The 24,465-nt window shown below is 41.6% G+C and overlaps 1 protein-coding gene across 2 annotated transcripts in view; it reads right to left on the bottom strand.

The window, feature by feature from the left end:
• TNFRSF1B (TNF receptor superfamily member 1B) overlaps positions 1 to 24,465 on the bottom strand; it is a 53,283-nt gene that overhangs the window by 8,366 nt on the left and 20,452 nt on the right. For both annotated transcript variants that reach the window (XM_072608910.1, XM_072608909.1), the window contains exons 2-8: positions 15,816 to 15,918; positions 12,262 to 12,390; positions 11,975 to 12,124; positions 9,879 to 9,972; positions 6,954 to 7,186; positions 5,199 to 5,276; positions 3,966 to 4,003 (exon numbers count right to left, since the gene is read on the bottom strand). In XM_072608910.1, coding sequence (XP_072465011.1) covers positions 3,966 to 4,003; positions 5,199 to 5,276; positions 6,954 to 7,186; positions 9,879 to 9,972; positions 11,975 to 12,124; positions 12,262 to 12,390; positions 15,816 to 15,918 — 825 coding nt within the window. The remainder of the gene's footprint in view (positions 1 to 3,965; positions 4,004 to 5,198; positions 5,277 to 6,953; positions 7,187 to 9,878; positions 9,973 to 11,974; positions 12,125 to 12,261; positions 12,391 to 15,815; positions 15,919 to 24,465) is intronic.

Here is a 24,465-nt window from a genome sequence, read left to right as displayed (position 1 = left end):
TTAAGTGACTTAATGAGGGTCACACAGCTAGTAAGTGTCTGAGGTCAGATATGAACTCGGGTCTTGACTCCAGGCCTGGAACTCTATCCACTTCAATCATCTAAACTTCCCTTGTCTGTATATCTTCTCGTAAATCCCCAGGGTCTAGGTCCCATGTCTAGATTTTGTGGATTTCAAAGGAGCCCAAAAACTATTCATTGGTTCTCCCTCCCTGGCAACAAATAACTTTCTTTTCTGATCCTACCTCTCTGAGGACATCTTTAGAGGATTACTCACACTGGCCTTGAGCCTCTCTATTCACTGTCCCTTAAATGAACTGCCACTATAATTCTTCAGTGAGATCACGTTCCACGATTTATAGTCACAGATCACCATGGGCAGAATTCTGTGGCTAAAAAGAGGGATTTCTATTTGCCCCGCGTTACTACTTCTAGACCTCTCTGCAGCCTCTGATACCATTAACCACCCTTCCTTCTTGAAAACTTTCTCCTCTCTGGGTTTTTCCTAAAATTTCTCCCTCTTGGTTTTCCTCCTTCCTGTCTGACCAATCCTTCTTAGTCACCTGGATCTTCAGTTTTGTTACATCCCCTAAAAGTGGGTGTCTTCTAGGTGGTGCAGTGAATAGAGAACCAGGACAGAAGTCAGGAACATCAGAGTTCGAGTCCAGCTTCAGACACCAACTGTGTGATCCTGATCAAGTCACTTAACTTCTATTTGCCTCAGTATCCCCAACTATAAAATAGGGGTAATATATAGTGCATGTTATATAGGCACTGGGCAAACTGCTTAGCCCAGTGCCTATATAACATGCACCATATAAATATTAGCTATTATTGTTCTAACCTGAATCTGATTTTCTTTCCTCTTTACATACTCTCTGTTAAACCATAATAATCCTATAAAATCTAATGCAAATGTCACGTCCTCCAGAAAATCTCTGATTCCAGTTCTCTAGGTCTAGTTATCATTTCTAATCAGATTCTCAGATCTATATATCTAACCTTCCTTCACCAAGTGACTAATGGACATCTTCAACTGAATGTACTGTAGGCATCTCAAACACAAAACTCATTAGCTTTCCCCTCCAAACCCAACCTTCTTCCAAGCATCCCTACTTTTGTCGGGGGCATCCCTCCACCTCCCAGTCACCCACATTCACATCCTTAGTTATCCTTTACATCTTACTCTACCTTACTCCACAGATCCAATAGCTGCTCAATCTTGTTGCTTTATCCCCATGTCTTACATAACCCCCTTCTCTCCATTCAAACAGCTTCCTCTCCGATTAAAGTTCTTATCACTTCTCACCTAGGCTATTACAATAGCCCCCTAATTGATCTCTCTCCCCAAAATCTCTCTTCATTCCAATCCATTATCTATGTGGTCACCAAAATGGTTTTCTTAAAGCACAAGTCTGAAGAAATGAAAAAACGCCCTTCTGTCCTTTTGCAGTGAAGGGGTATTATGGGTCCAGAGGAGGGGGGCTCTGAGTACGGAGTATTGCATGTACTCAGTTGATACATTGGTTCATTTAGCTTAGCTGTTTTTTACCTCCTCTTTTTTTTATCCTTTGTTACAAGGGATAGCTTATGAAAAATGGAAAAGGAGAGGTATTGCAAATGAAGGTGATCTAGAAACAAATTATACCAGCCAAAAAAAGAATAAAATAGAGAGAATCAATGAAACATGAAAGAAACACATAGAAGCAAGTAGAAGGAATACTGGGCAATCTTGGATCTACTACATCAAATTTAATATATATTTCTAAAAGCTCTGCATAATAGTTTCATGGTGTCATATACAATCCCCCTTTTCTAGAATTCATATGAAAAATGTTTTTGTTTGTTGATGTTCATAACAATAAAAAGATATTTTGAAGTGTGCTATCAGTAAGAATTATATTTTTTAAAAAGTCTGACCAGAAAAGAAAATGGAACCAGTCATTTATGGGGATATGAGAAAATAGAGAGACAGTCCAAATTCTACATTGATACTTTTAAAATAGCCAAAGCAATAGAGAGAGGTCTTCAGCAAGTTACTTGGTCTTTCATGGAAAATTTAGAAAAAGACAGAGAATTGCAGAGGAGGGGTTGGCATTGTGTTCTCGTGGGAAGAGTACACGCTCCACAGAGGTCACATGTCCCTCTAAGTCTCAACGTAGATGACATTTTAAGGAACCAGGATGTTCCATAATAACATGTTTTTCTTCGGGGAAAAGAGTGTTTTGTCTCATTCCTTGTTCCGCTGGGTTAGGGAATTAAGGAGGTAGGTGCAAGCCTTCTATAGACCACTAGAGGGGGAACCATGACTAGTCAGTAATTCAGACTTAGCTACCAGGGAGAAATTGACAACTGGGGAAAACTAATCTGTTACATCTATATTAAAATTAAAAAAAACATTGAAATACTGTGGTACAGTGGAGTTTCCTGGACTAGGAGTCAAGGATTCTTTCTTCTTTATCTACTTCCACCATAACAATAATAAAAATAATTATTTATATATCACCTATTATGTGTCAAGTACGAGTACTTTATAAGTATTATTTCATTTTTATCCTCACAACCCTGAGAGGCAGGTGCTATCGCTATTATTATTTTCATTTTGCAGAAGAAAATGGGATAAACAAAAGTTGGGGGATTTGCCCAAGATCGCAAAGCAATTTAAATGGGCAAGGCAGGATTTGAACTCAGGTCTTCCTGACTCCAGGCCCAGAATTCTATCCACTTCCCCACCTAGCTGCCTCATTTTGTGCCATGAAATTTCTGTTGAACTTGAGCAAATCATTTCCCTTCTCAAATTGCCTCATATGTATGAAATAAAAATAATAATAGCAAATAACGTAATAGTAATAAAAGTACAAGGAGTGATTGAAAAAATCCCTCCCAGCTCTGACATCTTGTGTTCTAAGGGCCCTCCCAGCTCTGACAGTCTTATTCTAACAACCCATCCAGTCTAGGCGTTATTTTCAATGAAAATGTTGAACTATTAAGAGGTATAATAAGATAACAATAGAAACAGTACTTGGGATTCCCCCTTTGCCTCCCTTTTCTAAGAATCTGCAGCCAATGGGCACAGTTAGGTCATTCACTACTTGTGCACTCAGACTGCTCCAACCCACATCACCATTGAGTGATACCAGGGAGGGCAGGATGTGGTGAAAATTCCCAATTCAGCAGTTTTGAGAAACTGAGAAACACCTAGTTAGAAGGGAGGGGCAAAGATGTCAAGTCAGCCATTCTAGATAGCTCAGGCCAGGTTTTTAGAAGACCCTATTCCAGGCCTGAGGCAGGAAGATGATACTAATCATCTTTAGTCAGTCTCTTTGAATATTGTCTTTTCTCTTTATATGATTAAGCTAATTCACATTCAGGGCATAATTCATCATCATTCCTCATTTGGACAACCCTTGATAATTTCCAAAGCACATTTATATCCATTATCATATCGGATTCTCACATGTTTCTCTGAGAAAGTTGAGGCAGGAGTTGTTGTCCATCTGAATTATACAGAGGAAAAGACTTACGTCCAGGGAGAGAAAGGGACCTTAAAAACAGAAGACTGACCTAATTTACAATCCTGCCTCCATTTAGTGAGTCTGAAATTTGAACAAGTAACTTTTTTCATGCTTGGCTTCAATTTTCTTGTCTATAGAATGAAAGGGTTGGGACTGGAAGATATGTCTCTAAGGCCCTCCCAGCTCTGACATTCTGTGTTCTAAGGACGCTTCCAGCTCTAACATCCTCTGTTCTAGGGCAAGATAAAGAATCAGGGACTGGATTCCTTCCACCATACCACAGTGATTCCCTATTAGACTATAAGCTTCTTGAGGGCAGGGAGAGAGTCATCTCTTGCTTGTTATCCCCTACGTCCTGTACCAGATGCTGCTCCACAAGTGACTCAGAAGCACCTATGGCAGTCTTCCATATGCCTCCCTCTGAACCAAACAATCAGGAAGCAAAACTTACCACTTTGGTTTCCTCTTTGATGCAGGACAAGAGTTTCTCTACAAAAAAAAAAAAAAAGAAAGAAAAGAAAACATTTCAACCACTTTCTTTCCCAAGAGGGAAGTTGCCAGGAAGGGGACAATAGGAATGGTTGGTAAATCTCTGGGTAAGAAGTGAATACCCATCTAGAGTCTTGGCTTTGGCCTACCACTCCAGCCTTTTTGTCCATTATCCCCCATTTGCTATTAAAATCAAAGCAATTTCTCTGTCTTTCAAATAATATCCTGCACATTCCCATCTCCAAGTTTTTGCTCAGATAGTTCCTTCCACCTGCAGTACTGTCTTTCCATGTCTAAATTATATCCATACTTCAAGGTCAGGCTGAAATGTTACCTTTTCATGAAGCCTCTTCTACTTTTCCAGCTAGGTACAATGTTTCCCTCTTGTGAACTCCCACAGTACCATTCCTATAGCATTTAGCAATGTTTTGTTTCATACTTACTTGTGTTAATGTCTTCCCTACAAGACTGTAATCTCCTTGAGGTCATGGACCATGTCCTATATAACTTAGAACCCTCCACATGGGAGGTGCTCCAAAAATATTTGCTAGATGAATGAATCCACCATTCATATATATTCCTGGATAATTTTTCTTAATGAATGGATCTAACCAATCCACTCCTGTGCTCAAAAATCTTCAGTGGCTCCCTATTCCTGTTAAATTCCTTTATGTGGTATTCAAGGGCTTCCACAATCTGGCTCCCTCCAACATTTCCTGACTTAACTCTAGCTGCTTCACCTTCCAGCCAGGGTTATCTACTCTCTCTGTTTTTTCCCTTCCATGCCTCATTCTGTCTCAGAATATGTCCTATGGATTCCCATCTTCATGCTTTTGCTCCCCTTGCCTTACATCTTCCTTCCCCTTCTTCCCTTAAATTCCCACCTCTCTTTAAATGCTTCTCCTTAAAGAAACCTTCCCTAACACTGTCTTCACCCCATCTACACTTTCCCCAGATTGTTAGCTTTCCTTCTTACATGGCATACAGCCCTTTGTCTTGGATTTCTCTGATACATTGTAACACTGTGTGTGAGAGTTATTTTGTGAGTTGTGTCTAACCTTCGTTCTTGACCATAAAGTTCACTGAAGGAAGAGACCCTGTCCTAACTAAAGTTTGTATTTCCCCAGCGCCTTGCAGGGCAGGTGCCTAATAAATGTTTATCAAATGAATGAATGATTGACTGAACAAAACTTACTTTTTCTCTGAGACAATGTGAAGTGGAAAATCAGACCAATTAGTAGCAGGATGACGACCATTAGGCCCAAAATCCACCCTAAGGAGATAAGAAACTGATAAATTCACGAAAGGGCAGATCTTCCCCCATACATAAGATTAACATTACCCTTTCCGAGTTGGGCAAACCAAGAGCTGGAGGGATATTGAGGGTTGTCTGACCACATTCCAGCCTTCTAGCCATTCTGTCAGGGAATATGAGGCAGTGTCCTTGGCCTGCATGCCAGAAAATACTTGGCTGGTGATGCATGGGGCAAACCACCGTTAGCCTGCAGAGCCAGTCCCTCAGTAGCAATTCTCCTATGTGTACTCCGGTCTCTCTGACACTTTGGATTTCTTCCAAAGACCAAATCAGATTGCATTGACTTGAAGCGTAGTTAGTTTCTCAGGTTTCTACTCCAGGATTACTGTCCTGCCATGATGTGAGATCAAAGGAAGGACTGAGTAGAGAAAACACATCAAAGAAAGACCTGAGAGAAGAATGCACTCAGTACAAGCATTTGGGGGTGGGGGATGGAAGGATATAGTCTGTAGGTTTAGAAAGCAGATCACTAGCATAGAAACTCCCAAATGAGAAAACTCCCTTCACTAGTAGAGATTGGCACTTTCTCTGCAACTTAGAACCTTAGAGAGTTGCTTGGGGGCCTGAGAGATGGTGACTTCTTCAGGGTCACACAGCTATCATATGTCTGAGGTAGGATGAGGTCTTTCAGCCTCCCAAGGTCAATTTTCTATCCACTATACCAGGTGCGCGCTCTCTCTCTCTCTCTCTGTTTGTCTCTCTTTTCCCTTGTCTCTGTCTCTATTTCTCTCCCCCCCCCACATATACACACACATGCACACACACATACACATTAATAAATGTTTATCAAATGAATGAATGATTGAATGAAACTTTTTCTCTGAAACAGAATACATACACACATACATATATATAGTAAAATGTATATTGTGTGTATCATACATATACATATATGTATAGTATATATAATACACTATGCACACTTGTATACATTTTTCTAGTATGTTATGTGTTTATCTGCATGTTATATAATATAAGCACATACACATGTAACATGTTACATGTGCATGCACATATTTTCCCTGGCTACAAGAGGCCAAGCACACATGTGTATGCACACATCTATATGTGCATGTATACATACATACATAGTTGTATATGATATTGAGGCAGATTTTACTCATATGTATGGATATATGGATATTCATGTATACAAACATATATATAATATGTGTGTATATGTATGATACTGAGGCAGACTGTACTTATATAAGTATATGTATATTCACGTTTATCTATATGTACATGCATGTCATTTTAGTTATTTTAGTTAATTTAAAGTAATTATTTAACTAATTATTCTTGCTAACTATGTGCTTAGCTTTGGTGCTTTTATGAAGTTGAAAGACTCAGAATGGATGTAGGTACTCTTAGACCACCAAAATGGTGCCCCACCCTTGTTTCTGTTCTGATCTCCATAAAAATATAACTACACACCTGTACAAAGACTAGCCATATTCCTTCTTTCAGATATGGTTATTGGCAATTCTCATTGAAAACTAGCAAGGAGGAAAAGAAAAGCAGAAAGGAAGCCCAGGCCATTTGGTTTCCCCATTCCTTGGCACCCCAGGTTCACACACACAATCCTGAAATGCCATGACGCATCAGTTAGTGGTGCTTATTTCCATTACTTACCAAGTGGAAGAAGAGAGCCATGGGAAAAGACCAGACGGATGGTGGGTTGTGGCTGGGGTTGGGGAGAGGTGCCTAGAGTGACATTTGGCTGAGAGCTCCACATGGTATCTTTGGGATTCATGAACTCAGGCTGATGCTTGGAGAGGGGCGGACCTGCCTTTGTAGGAGCAGAGACCATATCATTGCAGATAGCGTCTGAGGTGGCATTACCAGGAACAGCCACAGAGAGACACCTGGAGGAGAAGGAGGCTTAGGTTCATGAGAGAGCAAAGATGAGCTGACCTTGGAATGAAGGAGTCCTCCCTCTAGGCTGGGAATGTCCTCAACATCCCAGATCACTTCAGAGGAGCTCCAGAGGCAATTGGCCCTCAGCAAAACTGTGAGGTTGGCAAACTTTTCCATTCCTCCTTCAATTCCACTTCCCTATCCCACTCTCAAATTTCCTGGTGTTATGATATGATATCTCCCTATGATATCTGGCCAAACCTGAATTTCCACATTATCTACACATCCCTCCATCCCCACCCATCAAAACTGCTGTGTCCTGTGTCCTGGTCCTTCAAAGTCTTGCCCACTATTAAGGTCAATCTGACAAATCCATGATAAGAAATTAATAATCCTGATACCCCATTTTTAATAAGGGTTCTCAAAATCTTGATCCAAAGAAGTTGGGGGTGGGAATGCCAGAGGCTAATGGCAGAGATTTAGGGGGGTGGGAGACTCTTCAACGTTTAGTCTACGACTGGGTTATAAAGATCTAATAGTAGAGGAAAGAGAACATTTGAACCAGGCAGGACACCAAGGCAACTCTAGTCATCTTTATCATCTTTGGCATGGACTAGTGTAACAGCCACCTAACTGGTCTCCTAGCTTCCAGTCTCTACTCTCTTTGATTCTGCCCATGTAGGTAGTCCTAAAACACAGGACCGACCTGTTCTTCTGCTTAAGAAATTCCAAAGACACACTATTAATACTTAAATCAAATGCAAACTTTTTTGTTTGTCTTTTAGAACCTTCCCTAGCCTCCAGCCTAAGTCACCTTCACCCTATTTCTCACCCATGACATTCCACCTTCCATCTCTGGGCTTTGCCTGGAAGGGACTTCTTTCTTACCTTTACCACCCAGCCCTCCTTTCTTTCAATGTTCAGGTCAAGTGTTACCTTCTAATTGAGGCTTTTCTTGACCCTTATAGCTACTAGAACCGTCTCATCTCCAATCCTCCCCAAAATGACCTTGTATATACAGGACATCTCAAAAGTCATAGTGCAAATTTAAACTATTATCACTATTATTATTCAGAATAATAATAGCTAACATAAGTGCCTCAACAGCAAAGTCTAATTTCATTTTTGTCTTCATATTTCAGTACTTGGCAAAGCATCTGTATTAAGTACAGTAGGTACTTAATAATAACTACCTAATTGATTGATTCTACCACTTAATAACTTTGTGTGATATGGGCAAGTCATTTTTTGCCTCTGAGTCTCACACCCTTTATAGGAATTATAATAATTAACATTAATAATTATACCACTTTATTATATTAAATAATTATACAATAGTATATCATAATTATATAATATATTTTTATTATAAGAGTATGTATGATGTGATATAATATTTTATTATGTGATTAACTATAATATTATTATATAGTATAATCCTATAATATTATAATATAGTATACTTATCATTATATCATAATTATATATAATATATCATCATGATATAAAAACTATAACATAGTATAATTATTATCATCATTATGTTAATCATTATTAAATACCTTTATTATAATTAATAGCTTAAGCCCTCTACCTCCAAAGACAGCTATAATGAAAGGGCTTGGTGAATTCCCCCTTTCCTTCTACCCCCTGCTTGTGAATGTCAACTCACCGCCCAATCCCCATGAACGTTGTTGCATACGCTTATGTATCAGTGAATGGTCTATCCCCAACATGGAATGCAAGGTCCCTGAGGCAAGGGACAGTCTAATCCCCATTTTCATCCCAAGCATCTAACACAGTGCCGAGCATGTGGGAGGAGCTTTATTAACGCCTACTGAGTGACTGATGGACACTAAAGTGCTGTCACTAACGGTAGTCATCAGCAGAGAAGTCAGAGGCAGGAGATCTGTGTTCAAATTCTGGCTCTAACACTGGAATCAAGGGCCATATTTCATCTTTGTGGACTTCGGTTCCCTCCTGTATACAAGGACAACATTGCTTGTCACAGAATTCTTGGGAGAAAAACATTTACTTTTTGTGGCTTTGTACACATAGCAGATTGAGCACTAGCCTTGGAGTCAGGAAATCCCAAGTTCAAATCTCACCTCAGAAACTTGCTATCTGGGTGACCTGGGAAAATTACTTGTCTTCCTCAGTTTCCCTTTTTTCATCTGCAAAATCAGGATAATAACACCTTCTTCACAGGGTTATTGCAAAGGTAAAATGAGAATATTTGTAAAGCATTTTGCAAATTTTGAAATATATTATAAGGCATTGTTATTACTAATATTGTTGTGTTTGCTAAATTGAATTTATAAATCCTCAAAAGTACTACATGATGCCAATTATTGTTAATACTTGGCCAATCCCTGCACAGTGGCTCTGGTCACCCCTTTGTCCCTTCCTTCCCCTCAAGAGAAAGACAAACCTGACAAGTATTTCAGAGGATATGGAGTTAGAAGGAAACCAAGAGCTCCTCACTTTATATCTATCTCATTTTACAGTTGAAGAAACTGAGGCCCAGAGGTATTTGAATTCAGGTTTTCTGATCCCAATTCCAGTGTTCTTTCAACTATGACATACTTACTGCCCTGTACTTGCTGGCACCTGGCACCTTTTGTACTGACACCTGGGAAGATGTGACTTAGCAGTGAACCCCATCCCAGCTCAGCAGAACCACAGGAACTAGTTACTTACACTCGGTGGGGTTTGCAAAAGTCTGTAGATGATGTAGTGTCTGAAAAGGTCCCTGGAGCACAGGAAGCACACTCCACATTTGAATCCAAGGTTCCTGAAAGCCAGGGGAAAAAAAGCCAGGAGAGAATTTCAGTGATTTTTAATTATTGGGTCTGGATATTGAGTTGTATCTCTATCCAGATCACCAGTCCCAAGGAAAGATCATGAGACAGGAGCCCCAGGGGACAGAGTGGGGCATAAGGAATCTCCCAAAGCTACAAAGAGGGGATTTGGTAAAGTCAGCCAAAGCGGTGCCTACATATGAATTATTTAGCATGGCATCTAGTTCCACACTTGTATCCATATAAGCATGGTGCACAGAGAGACAGAGCAAATCAGAGAGCATTTGGGCATGGAATGTTAGAACTGAGAGGGACCTTAGAGCATGTTAGCTGGGAGGGCCCTTGGACCACAGAATGTCAGAGCTGGGAGGGCCCTTAGAATACAGAATGTCAGAGCTGGTAGGTTCTTAGGACACAGAATGTCAGACTTAGGGAGGGCCCTTGGAACACAGGAAGTCAGAGCTGGGAAGGAACTTAGAACACGGAACATCAGAGATTCAAGGGTCTTAGAACACAGAATGTCAGAGAGGAGTGGCCTTAGAATAGAGAATGTCTGAACTAGAAAGAATATCACTGCATGTCAGAGTTTCTAACCCTCTCTGGCATCTGAAGAATCAAGTCCACTCCATCCTCCACAACCACCTTCCAGCCTCTACCTTCTTAGGTGGTAAAAACTCCACCCCCTGCCTCCACCTTTAAACCCCTGGGAGTCAGACTCAGGCCCTAAGAAAGCCAGGGTGATTTGGTCATTAGAGGCCATTTGCTTTGGGCATAGTGATCTATGCATTTGCTGAATAAATCCCTGAATCCCTTAGAATGGGTCCTGTAACATAAGGATAAAAAAGTCAAAGACGTCTTTGCTTTGTATTCGTGTTGTTGTCGCTGTTCAGTTGTGTCCAACTCTTTGTGACTCCATTTCTTGGCAGAAATACTGGAGTGGTTTGCTATTTCCTTCTCTAGCTCATGTTATAGATGAGGAAACTGAGGCAAATAGGGTGAAGTGATTTTCCCAGGGTCACACAGCTAGTAGGTTTCTGAGGGTGATTTGAACTCACAAAGAGGAGCCTTCCTGACTGGCACTCTATCCACCACACTGCCTAGCTGTCCTTGTTCATTTTGTACTAACTCATTATACTTCAGAGTAGAAGTTGAGGGCAAGGACTGCTTTGTTTTATGTGTCTTTATATTCTCAGTAATCAGCATAATGCCATGTTTATACACAGTAGGTGCTCAATAAATAGATGAATGGATGAGGGAATGAGTGATATGAGCTGCATGAATGAATGAATAGAAAAAGATTTCCAGGGATTTCTTGAAAAGAGCACTGGATTTAGGGAAGGATGGCAGTAAGAGAGAGGAAGGAAGGGAAGGAAGGAGGAAGGAAGGAAGAAAAGAGGAAAAGTAGGAAAAAAGGAAGGAAGGAGGAGAGGAGAGAGAAGAAGGAAGGGAAGGAAGGAGAAAGGAAAGAGGGAAAGGAAGGAAGAAAGGAGGGGAAGGAGAGAAAGAGGAAAGAAGGAAAAGAGGAAGGAAGGAGCAAATAAAGGAAGAAAGAAAGGAAGGAGGGAGAGGAGGGAGGAAAGAAGGAAGACAGGAGAAAAGGAAGGGAGAAATGAAGGAGGAAGAAAAGAGAAAGGGAAGGAGGAAAGAAAGACAGGAAGACAAGAAAGAAGGAGGGAAGGAAGGAAGGAAGGAAGGAAGGAAGGAAGGAAGGAAGGAAGGAAGGAAGGAAGGAAGGTGTAAGAGTCAGCTCCAGGCCCAGAACTCTATTCACTACATTAGAAGATGGAAGAGTCCTAGATTTCATCTTGACTACTTGCATCACCTTGGGCAGATCATTTACCTTCTCAGGGCCTCAGTTTCCTTCTCTATAACATTTAGAGCTTGGCCTAGTGGTCTCTAAGGTCCTGCCAATTGGGATTTACATTCTACCCTCCCCTAAGTGAGCCGTGGGCCCAAACGTGGGGTTCCTGAGCCCCATCTCTCAGTCCGTCCTACCTGGCTTGGACACTCCAAAGCCCGGGGGACACTTTGTAAACCTGAAGCATCTCAAGCAGCTGCGCTGACTCTTTGTTATGCAGAAGAATCCAGGCTTACAGGCACAGATCCGGTTTTCTCTTTTAGTGCAATTCTGAATCTCCACCAAATCTAGTGATGAAAGGAGAGAAAAGGGATGAGATCAATCCTGGCCTCCAGACTGGAGGAGGTGGTTTTCCCTGGCAGTCCCAGGAATAGTCCCAGAACCCAGCCTTCTCCTACCCGGAGCAGACCCCTCCATGCCTTACCTCGATTATAGCAGCTGCGACAGCTGTGGCATTCCTCAACCCAATTCCAGACCTCAGTATGCGTGTCATGCTCACAATCAATGCACACGGTGTTTGAGTGCCTAGTACAAGAGTGCAGCACCCTTTGACCTGGAAAGAATTGCCAGTACATTGTTCATTGAAAACATAAGTCAAAATTTTAAAGAAGAAAAAGCATGGTCAAAACATCTCAGCTTGGCCTTTGATAAGGAATTTATATCCTCTCATATCTGTTGTGCAGCAGTAAAGAGTCCTGGGTTTGAGAACCAACTTGCTCTGTGGCTGTAAGCAATTTCTCTAACCTCTTCTGTTCTCAGTTTACTCCAGTGAAAGATGGAAATGTTAATGCCTTACCTAGGGCAACTACTTTGGTGGTGCAGTGGATAGAGTGCTAAGCCCAAATTTCGGGAAGACCTGAGCTCGTATCTGGCCTCAACCAGCTGTGTGACCCTAGGCAAGTCACTTCCCCCTATTTGCCTCAGTTTCTTCAGCTATAAAAAGAACTGGAGAAGAAAAATGGCAAACCACTCCAGTGTCTTTGCTGAGAAAACCCCAAATGGGGTCACAAAGAGTTGGACATGACTAAGTGGCACAACAACAAAACTGTAATTGGAGGTCTTTGAATTCTGTGCCCTTGATTCAGGGTAAGATGGCTGTCGGCTGACCAAATTCCAAAGTCAGAGAGGGGCCAATTTTGGAGCAAAGGACTGAGGGTGATAACTATTCCGAGAGATGCTCCTCAGACCTGATTTAGGGCCAGTTTTCAATCTTGACTTCTAAGAAGTGGAATTAGGAGGTGATAACAATGGATGGGAAAGGGGAGGTTTCAGTCTTTCTGAATCCTAGACCTCAGTCATCTCTGGGCCTCTGTTTTCTCGGTCGTAGAGTGGAACTCAATTAGATTCAGCTTTTTGAGAATGTTCTCCCTCCTGACTCTCCTCTCTTGGAATTCCATTTTCCCTTCAAGGTTCAATTCCAATGCTATCCCTTTCTTGGGAGGCAGGAAGGACAGGGAGGCAAATGTGGTTAGATGGCTTGCCCAGGGTCACACAGCTAATAAACATATGAGGCTGGATTTGAACTCAAGTCCTCCTGACTCCAGGGCGGGTGCTTTATCCACTGTGCCATCTAGCTGCCTCTCCAATGCTATCTCAACAGAAGGTTTGATCCCCTCCTTCCACTGCTAGCATTTCTCCATCCCTACCCCTCCACTCTTACTTTGTGCTGATTCGGTAGCTATCTATTTACTTATCTGTGAACATGTCATTTTCCCCCCACAGTAGAGGACAGTCCAGTATCTCCAATTCATTCTCCCCAGTATCTAGTCCAGTACTTGACACATAGTAGGTTCTTAATACATGCTTGTTGGATCGAATTGAGTATTTATTATTAAGTACCTACTATGTGCCAGACACTATGCTAGCCCAAATACAGAAACAAAACATCCCTTCTGCTGAATTTAGCCAGGGACTTTGTCATTCACTTAAAAATTGATGCAGTGTAGTCAAGAGAATTCTAACTCTGAAGTTAGAAGCCTGACTCTGTGAAACGAGGGGGTTGGAATACATGACCTTCAAAGGTCCTTCAAACTATAAATCTAAGATCCTAAGATATCAGGTGGCCTATACAGAGACATTCTCCCTCCCCAAATCAAAGAGAGTCTGGCCATGGAGAGGGTCATGGCCAGGGACAGAGGTTTCCAGACCTCTCAGGGCTCTGCTCCTGCTAGGGATGGCTAGAGGGCCTTCATTGGGAGAACAATTGACTGCCTCATTCTCCTTCTCTTCTCAGGTCTCTTCTACCCTTTCTAACAGCTCAGTCTTGGCCTTTGCAGCTGAGGGTGTGGTAAGATGCATGTGTGAAGGCTGGGGCGATGACTTTAGGCTGTGGGTGACCAAAGTGTGGTGACTTTAGGGTATGCCTCAGAGCAAGTGGATTGACTTTAGTTGAGTGTGTTAACTTTAGAATAAAGGTGAGGTTTAAGTTTAGGTTAAGTCTGAGGGTGGTGACTTTAGGGTATGAGTGAGGTGACTTCACCATGAGTGTAAGGGCAAGGGTGGTCACTTCAGCGTGTGAGTAACGCCGAGGGTCTTGATTTTATAGTGTGTGAGTGAGCTGACTTTAGGATATGAGAGAGGCAAGTGGGTGACTGCTGGATGAGGTGAGGATGTGAATATGGTGCGTGAAGGAATGAGGTAAGGTGAGTGAAGAGATGATAATTTAGTGAATCACTGAAAGGCCTAGCTCCTTCTCACTCTACCCTTCCAAAGGGACAAGCTGTGCTCCTTCAGCGATTGTCCTCCAGCCTGTGGACTGCTGATGGACCCAGAACTGAGAGACTGCTCCTCCTGGGGCTCTGACCTGGACCCTGGGGAAAGTCAGCAGCAGCAGCCTCGAAGGTCCCCCTGTGCTTTGAGCTCCTTTGCTTGGCACTGTGGCAAGTCCCAGAGACAAGCCCATCTCTCTGTCCAGGCCTTGGCTCTCAGCCTTCCAGGCATGGCTGGAGGCCAAAAAGGATTTCATTCTAGAGACAACTAGACCCAGGTCTAGGAATCTAGGAAGTGCCTTGTTGTATGCCTTCCCTTGCAAGGCCAGGACTCCAAAGCTGAGGATAAAAATGTGAGTGGAAAGTGAGGTGATGTCAGTGGTTCAGCCTTGGTCCATCTGCTGTCTTGGAAAGTTCCTACCTCATAAGATCATAGATTTAGAGCTGGGAAAGACCTTAGAGGTCAACAAGTCCTCATTTTAATGGCAAGGAAACTGAGGCATGAGGAAGTTCACACAGGCAGAGGGTACCAGAGCCAGACTTCTTACCCAGCTCCTCTGCCTCCAAATCCTGACCCCCTTTCTACTTCTTCTGGCAATGCTGTTATATCAGGATCCTATATGGTCTGGCATAGGGCACCTAGATTGTACAGTAGATAGAGCACCAGGCTTGGAGTCAAGGAAAACCTGAGTTCAAATCTAGCCTCACACTTGCTAGCTGTGTGACCTTGAGCAAGTCACTTTACCCTGTTTACCTCAGTTTTCTGAGGAGGAAATAGAAAACCTCTCCAGTATCTTTTCTAAGGAAAACCCTAGATGGGGTCATGAAGAGTTGGACATGACTGAAATGACTGAACAAACTGAAATGGGCTAGCATGGTAGAAAATGGATGACCCTGGGAGATAGGAAATCTGAGCTGGAATACCACCTTTGCCACTTAGTGGCTATGTGGCAAATCACTTCACCTCTAAGTCTCAGTTCTATTATTTATAAAATGATTAAGCTGGATTAGATGACCTCTAAGGGCCCTTCTGGTCTGTGATATTAGGAAACTGTGAGGCCTCAGCTTTCCCATCTGTAAAACTGGGTGCAAGAACCCGGGACTTTTCTAACTGTGTTCTTCCATAGTAACATGCCCCATTAAAGTAAAAATTCTGGGGCTACATTCAACTGTAGCCAAATGGGCCCTTCCCGGAGGCAGCTTGCAACTTGCTCTTTGAGGAAACAATCCCAGTTTGGGCACAGTATGGGTGGAAAAGTGAGTCAATTACCTGGGGGACACCTGTTACAGCACATCTGGATCTCATCATTATAATACTCCGTCTCTGCGTTCCTACACTTGCCCTTCGGTTGTGGGATATAAGGCAGAGACACCTAGAGAAAGAGAAGAAGAAAACTTTAGCAACCACTACACTCTGGTCAGAAACCCAGGCCTCCAAAAGTCTCCTTTTCTCTCCTTTCCCCATGTATGGTATGATTTGCGTTGTCAAAATGGCATAGTGGCAGTAAAGGCTGTCTCAGTCCTGTCCCTGACGTATCCTGGCTATATGATCTGGAGCAAGTCTCTCTGATCTAGACCTGAAGACAGCTCTAAATTGCATTTGACACATGATAAATCTGAAGTTCAGAAAAATGAAGAGACTTAGTCACACAACAGTCATGGAATCAAACAATCCTCCCTCTGGGGTTCCAAAGCTCCCCAGAACAGAGTTGATGCTGACATGAAAAGGGGCCCCCAGTAATTTTCCAAAACAGAGGGAAGGAGGAACTCTGTCCCAACTCCACAGCTGATGGTGTCACAAGCAGGCCCCATTCTGGCAGAGGAAGCCAGTTTGCCAACATGAGGAAGTCATTAAGGGAAAGGAAATCAGAAAGCAGCCAGGGGTTTCTGCTGAATAATTTACACTTCTTAAGATTGCTCAGTCCAAGGGAGCTGTGCAGTGGTCCATTTGGAACTATACCTAAAAATTCACTAAACTGCACCCACTTTTGGATTCATATGCACAAAGTATAGCAGCTCTTTATGTGGTGGCAAAGAATTGGAAATTAAGGGGATGCCCATCAATTGAGGAATGACTGAAAAAGTTGTGGTATATGAATGTAATAGAATATTGTTGTTCTATAAGAAATGATGAGCAGGATGCTTTCAGAAAAACCTGGGAAGTCTCATGTGAACTAATTCAAAGTGAAGTGAGCAGAACCAGGAGAACCCTGTACACAGTAACAGTGATACTGGAATGATGATTAACTTAACTATTTTGACCAAAACAATGATCTAAATCATTTCCAAAGGACCCCTGATGATAGAATGCTTCCTACCTCCAGAGAGACTACTAATAAGCTTTGAATATAGATTGAGGCATACTTTTCCATTTGGGGGGGGGGGGTTGTGTGTTTTCTTTTGCAACATGGCTAATATGAAAACATACTTTGCATGATTTCACATATATAACTGATATATTGCTTGCCTTCTCAAGGGGTGAGGGAGAGGTGGGAGGGAGAGAGAAAATTTAGAACTCAAAATCCTAAAAATGAATGTTAAAAAATGAATGTAATTATGAAATATTTCATGAAACAAAATACATTTTAAAGTAGAAAGGAAAAGGAAAAAAAAAAAGAAATGAAGAAAGAGTTGATTTCAGAAAAACCTGGGAAGAACTGTATGAACTGATGCAGAATGAAATGAACGGAACCAGGAGAACCATTTACATAATAAAAGCAGCATTGTAAAAATACACACCTTTGAAAGACACCTTAATCAGTTCAATGACTAATCATAGCACCAAGACCAACCATAATACCAGAGAAGTCGCGATGAAGTCTGCTACACACCTCCTGACAGACAAGTAGTGGACTCATGGTTCAGAATGAGATACGTATTCTTGGGCATGCCAATATATAATTTGCTTTGCTTGACTGCATATTTCTTGCAAAGGAGTTGTCTTTTTTTTTATTTTAGGAGAACTTGAGGGGAAAAGGGGGCTAGTGATAGTGACGGAAAAAAATATAGAAAAGGAGGTGACTTAGCAGTACCAGATCTAAAATGCTGCAATTATCAAACTGTCTGGTTCTAGCGAAGAAAGAGAAAGGTGGTTCAGTGGAAGAGAATAGACATACAATTTACAGCAGCAAATAAAACATAAAAATATGACTGTATTTGACAAGTGTAAAGACTTAAGATTTTGGGATAAGAATTCATTATTTGGTAAAAATTGTTAGGAAAACTGGAAATGAGGATGACAGAATATCTTACCCCATTTACCAAAATAAGGTTCAAATAGATATATGACCTAGATATAAAGAGAGATTTTACAAAAAAAATTAGAAGAACATGAAACATATTAGTTACCCGACTTATGGGTAGGTAAAAAATTTATGAATAAACAAGACATAGAAAACAAAGTTAAGTGCAGAATGGATCATTTTGATTACATTAAATTGAAAAGTTTTTATGCAAAGAAAAAAGATATAGCCAAGATCAGAAGGAAAAGTGAAAACTGGGGAAAAAAAGTTTATAGACAGTATATAAGATAAAGGTCTTATCTAAACCATATGAAGAACTTTGTCAAATCTGTAAGAAAACAAGTCATTCCCAACTGATAAATGGTCAAAGGATGTGAACAGGCAGTTTTACAAAGAAATAAGAACAACTATAGTCATATAAAAATGGTCCAAATCATTACTGATTGGAGAAATACAACTTAAAACAACCTTGAGATATCATTTTATACCTACCAGATTGGTTAAAATGATAGGAGGGGGAAATGACAAATGTTGGAGGGGATGTGGAATAATTGGGACACTATTAATTCATTGTTGGTAGAATTGAGAACTGGGTCCAACCATTTTGGAGAGCAACCTGTAATTATACCCAAAGAGTTACTAAACTACCTACAATCTTTGATACAGTAATACCACTACTTTTTCTATTCTGAAGATAATTAGGGAGAAAAGAAAAGAACCTATATGTTCTAAAATATTTATAGCCACTCTCTTTGTGGAGGCAAAGAACTGAAAACTGCAGGGATGCCCATCAATTGGAGAATGGCTAAACAAGTTATGGTATATGATTGTGACGGAATACCACTGCACTGTAAAAAATGATGAGCTCAAGGATTTTAGAAAAATATGGAAAGACTTGCATGAAATTATGAAAAGCAAAATGGGCAAAACCAACAGAATGTTGTATGGAGTAACACGATATTGTTTTAAGAAAGACTGCATGAATAAGTTATTTTCATTATTATATATAGCCAAATTAACTATAAAGGACATATGAAGAAAGGTGCTATCTGCATCCAGAGAAAGAACTGATAAATAGAAAGATGTATGTATAGAATGATTTTACATACATATACCTATTGGTGTGTAATGGTAGTGCTGGGAGGGAGGGGGAGGGAAGAAATAAAAGAAATTTACATGGTAATTTTGTTGTGTATTCGAAAGAAATAACAAGTTGTACATAGAATTTCATATGCAAGCATCTTTTTTTATTGTACTATGTTATTGAAATGCTTGTTTTATTCCATAAATTAAAAATTAAATTAAAAAAGAAAAGAGGGTGACAAGCATTTTTTTACAGGCACAGAAGAGAACAGAAGGAAATTCAAAGGGAGAAATAGACAAGCAGGACAGCTTTGAAACTAATATGGTGAATTTATTATATTCTTTTTAAAAACCAAACTACATATAACAGATATGCCCAACTTCATATATGACCCCCTTTTTCTATTCTTTTTACATGGAAATGTTCATGTTCATTAGTCTTTGTCAAGTTCAGAATAGCAAAAAAAATAAAAATTATTAAAAAGCCAAAAAAAATTGCCTGGCTATTTAAAGACACCCTCCAAGTTCCCTGTACCATAGGAATCCCAAAGAAAATCAATAAAACCCTCTAGACATGGGTGATACGGAGACATCAGTTTCTTACCCTAGAATACCAGGTTCCTAAAAATAATTTAAATTCTCCTAACCATAAAGCCCAGGTGTTGAAGAAATACACATTGTCAATAATGGTCTCTGAGGACCCCTCTCAGAACCGGAACCTAATCCTGCCAATTCCCAAATACCCAAGTCTCTGTGAAAACATAAAACAATCATTTATCAAGTGCCTATTATGTGCCAAGCACTGTGCTAAATGCTTTACAAATATTATCTCAGTTGATCCTCACAGCAATCTTGGGAGGTAGGTGCCATTGTTATCCCCATTTTATAACTGAGGAAATTGAGGCAAGCAGAGTGAAGTGACTTGTCCAAGGTCACACAGTTAGTAAGTGTCTGAGGTGGGATTTGAACTCAGGTCTTCCTTATTTCAGGTCCTGGGATCTATCCACAGTACAGCGCAGTTACCCAATTATACCTGAGGGCTCTCTGAAGATAAGAATTGTCTCCCACATCAGAATAGAGTCTCCATAAGGGAGGGAAATGTGGCTCCCCATTAGACTAGAGTTACCCAGAGAGCAGGAACTGTCTCCCACACTTGACTGAGGGCTACCTGGGTATAGGAACTCTGTCCCCATGTTCAACTGGGACATTCCTGTGGTCAGAGATGTGGCTCCCCCATTATATTGGGGCTTTCTGGGTACCAGAGCTCTATTTCTCCTTCAGAGTGGGTACTTTCTGAGATCAGGCAGAGTCTTCCCCATACCACTGAGAGGTTGCTGGGAATAGCAACCATCTCCCCCATCAGGTAGTGGGCTCCTTTAGGACCCTGACTGGGTCTCTCTCATCTGATCGGAGGTGCCTTGGGAGCAGGGACTCTCTTCCCCCCTCACCAGACTGGAAGCTCCCTTAGGGCAGGAACAGAGTCTCCCTGACTGTCTTTCACTATAATGCTGCATCCTCTCTCTTCACACTGGGGTAAGCACAGAGCTCTGGGTTGACCCAATGGGATGATTTGTACCCAGCAACCTCATTCAGAACTAAAACATCATTCAAGAAGCCTGCTTTACTCAATGATCTGGACCATCCCCTCCAAGAGTCTCTCTCAAAATTAGGCAGAATTGCCAGCTGGGCTTGTGTTGGCCAGGATGTGTTCACAGAAGCCATCTCTTAGCGATTTCTTGTATTACTGTACTCTTTTTTTTTCTTAAAGCCTTGATTTCGGTAACTGGACTTGCAACAGCCACTCCTGCCCAGACACACCCCATCCTCCAGCTCTTCACTCACCCTCAGCCATCCCAACATGGCAGCTTTACAAAGGCTGGGGGGAGGACTTCCTGTCAGAGTTCAAAGATCCTGATGGGAAAAGGCTCTCCTGATTACTGGCTGGACAGAGTCATCTCTCTCTGACTTTGACCCCAGTAGAGAGGCCAGGTTAAGCAAATCTGAACCCTTACTCCCTTGGATTACAGTGAGATTGGGGGAGGGGGATGGGCAGGGAGACTGAAAAAGAAAACAAGGCTGCCCGGGACAGCCTTGTCATCTCACTCTCTGGCATCAAGATAGTAAACCGGCTTTTTGACACTTTCTCATCCTCCCTGGCCCCTTGCCAACCACAATCCCAGTTCTTTTTCTTTGAACAACAAACTTTGCTGGCCTTGAAAACAGGCTAAAGGGGAAAGTCTTGACAAAGAAGTCAGAGATAAACAATGAGCAATAGAGAGCTCCCATGCTGGGGGTGTTGAAACGTAGAAGACAAGTTCTCTAAAAGGCCAGAGAGGGAGACTGAGGAAGCTTAGACTGTCAGAGTTGGAAGGGCCCTTAGAACATAGGATGTTAGAACCTATGATCCTAAATTTATCTTCAAGGAAAAAGTTCAGAAGCACCCATGCCCTTACCCTGACTCCTCAACACCCACCCGGACCCCCTCCTCATCAGTATCCAAGTTCCCTCCTTCATCTCACCTGATTCGGCCCAGGATCTATGCCCTAAAGACCCTGGTCTCCATTTTTCTAGGTAAATCTAAAAACTTGACCTTTCTTGATGGTTTAGTGGGAAATTCCTTCCAGGAAGATAATTCCTTAGCCCCAAGGAGCAAGCAATATGGAAATTACAGGCCCTCTTGGCAGGTCATAGATAAGGAGTCCCTTAATACTAGATTTATACCAAGGTAGCCATAGCCCCAGCCGAGATCACCTTTTCCCAGTCCCTATTTTCCCATCTGGACATTGGGCTCATCTCTTGTGAGGAAGGAAGCATATAGTATTTCAGGAACTTAATATTTTCTTCTCACAGACAAAACTTTCTGACTCTGAACAGGGCATTGTCTAAGACTCTCAGTCTCTGGCGAAGGATGCCCTTAGGATTTCTTCAGAAGTAAAGCAACAGGAGAAGAGATCTCTGTTGAAGGAGTTTATACAAGAAAAAATGCCTCACCCTCTTTTTCATTCATGAGATCCTAGATTTAGTGCCGTAAAGGGCTTTCGAGGCCATTTAGTTCATCCCCCTGAATTTAACATGTGAGGAAACTAAAGTCCAGTGAGTTTAAATGGCTTGATTCAAAACCATATAGCTAGCCGTATTTGGTGCAGGATTTAAACCCAAGGCCAGTGTCCTACCCATTATGCTATACTGTCCTCTCAGCGGAATGGAATTAGAAGACCTGGTTTAAATCCCCGGATGCACTACTTATTTTGTACGTAACTCTACTGAAATGCCACAAGTCACTTCTAAGAGCTCTTTTAGGTGCTGACATTCTGTTTTCTATGGTCCCACCCAGACCTGACATTCGAGATTCTCGGATTCTAAGAATATGCCCTATTTCTTCAGGGGCAATAGAAACTGACAAATAAAGCATGCTGCCGTTCAGTCTCTACAGACAAAAACTACTGATCATATTATTCACCAGACCTGCCTGTCTAGACTTTATTGCCACGAGTGTTGAATACCCATACTGGAAGTTTCATAGAATGGAGCTTGGGGTAGGGAGGGGGAGTAAAGGGTCCCTAGGGGTGGAGATACAATGCTAGAAGCCAGAAGCATTGAGTCAAAGAGCCACCCAAATCTCAGAGACTTTCAGAGGAACAGGACATTGGGAGGGGTAAAGGGAAAATGGTGAAAATCAGAGGTCTTTAAATCATACCCATCCCCAAGGTCTCCAGCTTAATGGAGAAAATCATAATCACAAGGCATCTCAAAAGTATATACCATCACTGATTTGGGGCAAACCACTTGATCTTTTCATCTGTAAAACTAGGGGCTGGGGCCAAATCTTTAAGATCTTCTTGGCTTATTGATATGACCTCCTCAGATTAGCTTGTGTTAGACTTGGCTGTATCCTTGATGTGACCACCAAGTAGAATGTCAGTTCATTAAGAGTAGAAGATTGTTTGGTTCTTGCCATTGTATGTCCAACACTTTGCACTCTCTCTTTCCAAAAGATGGGGCTTACTGTGTGTTTGCTTAAATGAATTGAATGTTCTAAGGTCCCTCCCAACCCTGATGTTCTATATTCTAAGGCCCCTTCTAGTTTTGACATTCTCTATTTTAAGGGTGCTCCCAGCTGTGACATTCTGTGTTCTAAGATCCCTCATAGCTCTGACATTCTATGTTCTAAGTGTAACCAAATCCTTTCTGTAAAATTTGGATTCCATGAAAAGACCACACTTAAGTATCTATCTAGAAGGCCACACTTAAGGATCTAGAAGGCCACATGTGGCCTTAAGGCTGCAGGTTCCCCACCCCTGTTAGGCTATGAGGTGGATTCCAAAGCAAAGGGCTATGTTTGAAGAGTTGAGGGACAGAGAGGGAGAGGGATTGAGTCCTATGGTATTTGTGATATTGAAAACCCCACCCATCTGTCACTTGTACTAGAAAAAAAAGATAGTCCTTGGCTTTCTAGGACCATGGTCTTTATGATGACAGCAATAGTAACTAACCGCTATTTATCTGGAACTTTAAGAGACACTGTGACCCAGTGGATAAAGAGCTGGCCTGGAAGTCAACAAGAGCTGGGATTGAGTTCTACCTTGGACCAATCCTGACCCCCAGCAGCTCCTGAAGACTATCGAAGCGACCAATCTATATTGAGAGAGGAAGCTTTCCCTAGGAGTGCCCCTGTAATAGTGTCATCACAGGCTTGGTTTTTACATTTTTATTTTATATTTATATATGTAAATACTGCTTTAAAAATTGCAAAATGCTCTACCATGCATTACTCCATTTAATTCTCCACTCACAATGGCTTTGTGGGGCAAGTATTACAAATGTTATTACTGTCATTTCATACATGAATAAACTGAGGCACAGAGAGGTTAAATGCTTTGTCCAGTGTGACACAACCAGCATTTGAACCAAGGTCTTCTGAATTCCAAGTCAAAGGCTCATCAACTCATAGACTTCAAGCTAGAAGCATTCTGAGAGGTCATGAAATCCAACCTCTTTCTGTCCTCTCTTCACTGCAGTAATGTACTTAGAGCATCAGAGAGATTGACAGACTTTCCAACCCATCCCTGGGAGTGTTAACTGCTTTTAGCTGGAGGGTAATGCAGCCTCAGATCAAAATTCTTTTGTTGGAATGATCTGACCTCCCCATGGTAAATCATCACAGGGTCATAGGATTTAGCCTGGGAAGGACCATAGAAATAATACATAGAGTCAGTTTCTCCCCTCCTTCCCATTCTACGGATCTGTCCTTTGACACCTGCCTCCTCCTGTCTCATGGTGCAGTAGAAAGAAGACAATTTATGGTCAGAGAAACTGGGTTCTGCAAACTGAGAGGTATGGACTAGATGTACTCGAGGATCTTTTCTAGTTCTAATTATATGTTCCTAAATCCTGTGTTCCAACATCAATATTATTCTCTTTGTTATTAACAACCCAAGAGTATAGGAAATTGCCCAACTCTGAGACATCTGGTCTACCTAACTCTTCCCTTCCTGGACAAAGATGACTGTACACAAAGCAGGCTGCAGAACCTTCACTTCTCCTATTTATAAATAGGCCATTGGGAAAGTGGATAGAGAAGGAAATCATCCTTAA

Source organism: Notamacropus eugenii, chromosome 5 (assembly GCF_028372415.1).
Source record: "Notamacropus eugenii isolate mMacEug1 chromosome 5, mMacEug1.pri_v2, whole genome shotgun sequence".
NCBI lineage: Eukaryota > Metazoa > Chordata > Mammalia > Diprotodontia > Macropodidae > Notamacropus > Notamacropus eugenii.
Note: the sequence above shows the minus strand (reverse complement) of the source record. Positions and strands in the feature narration are given on the sequence as shown.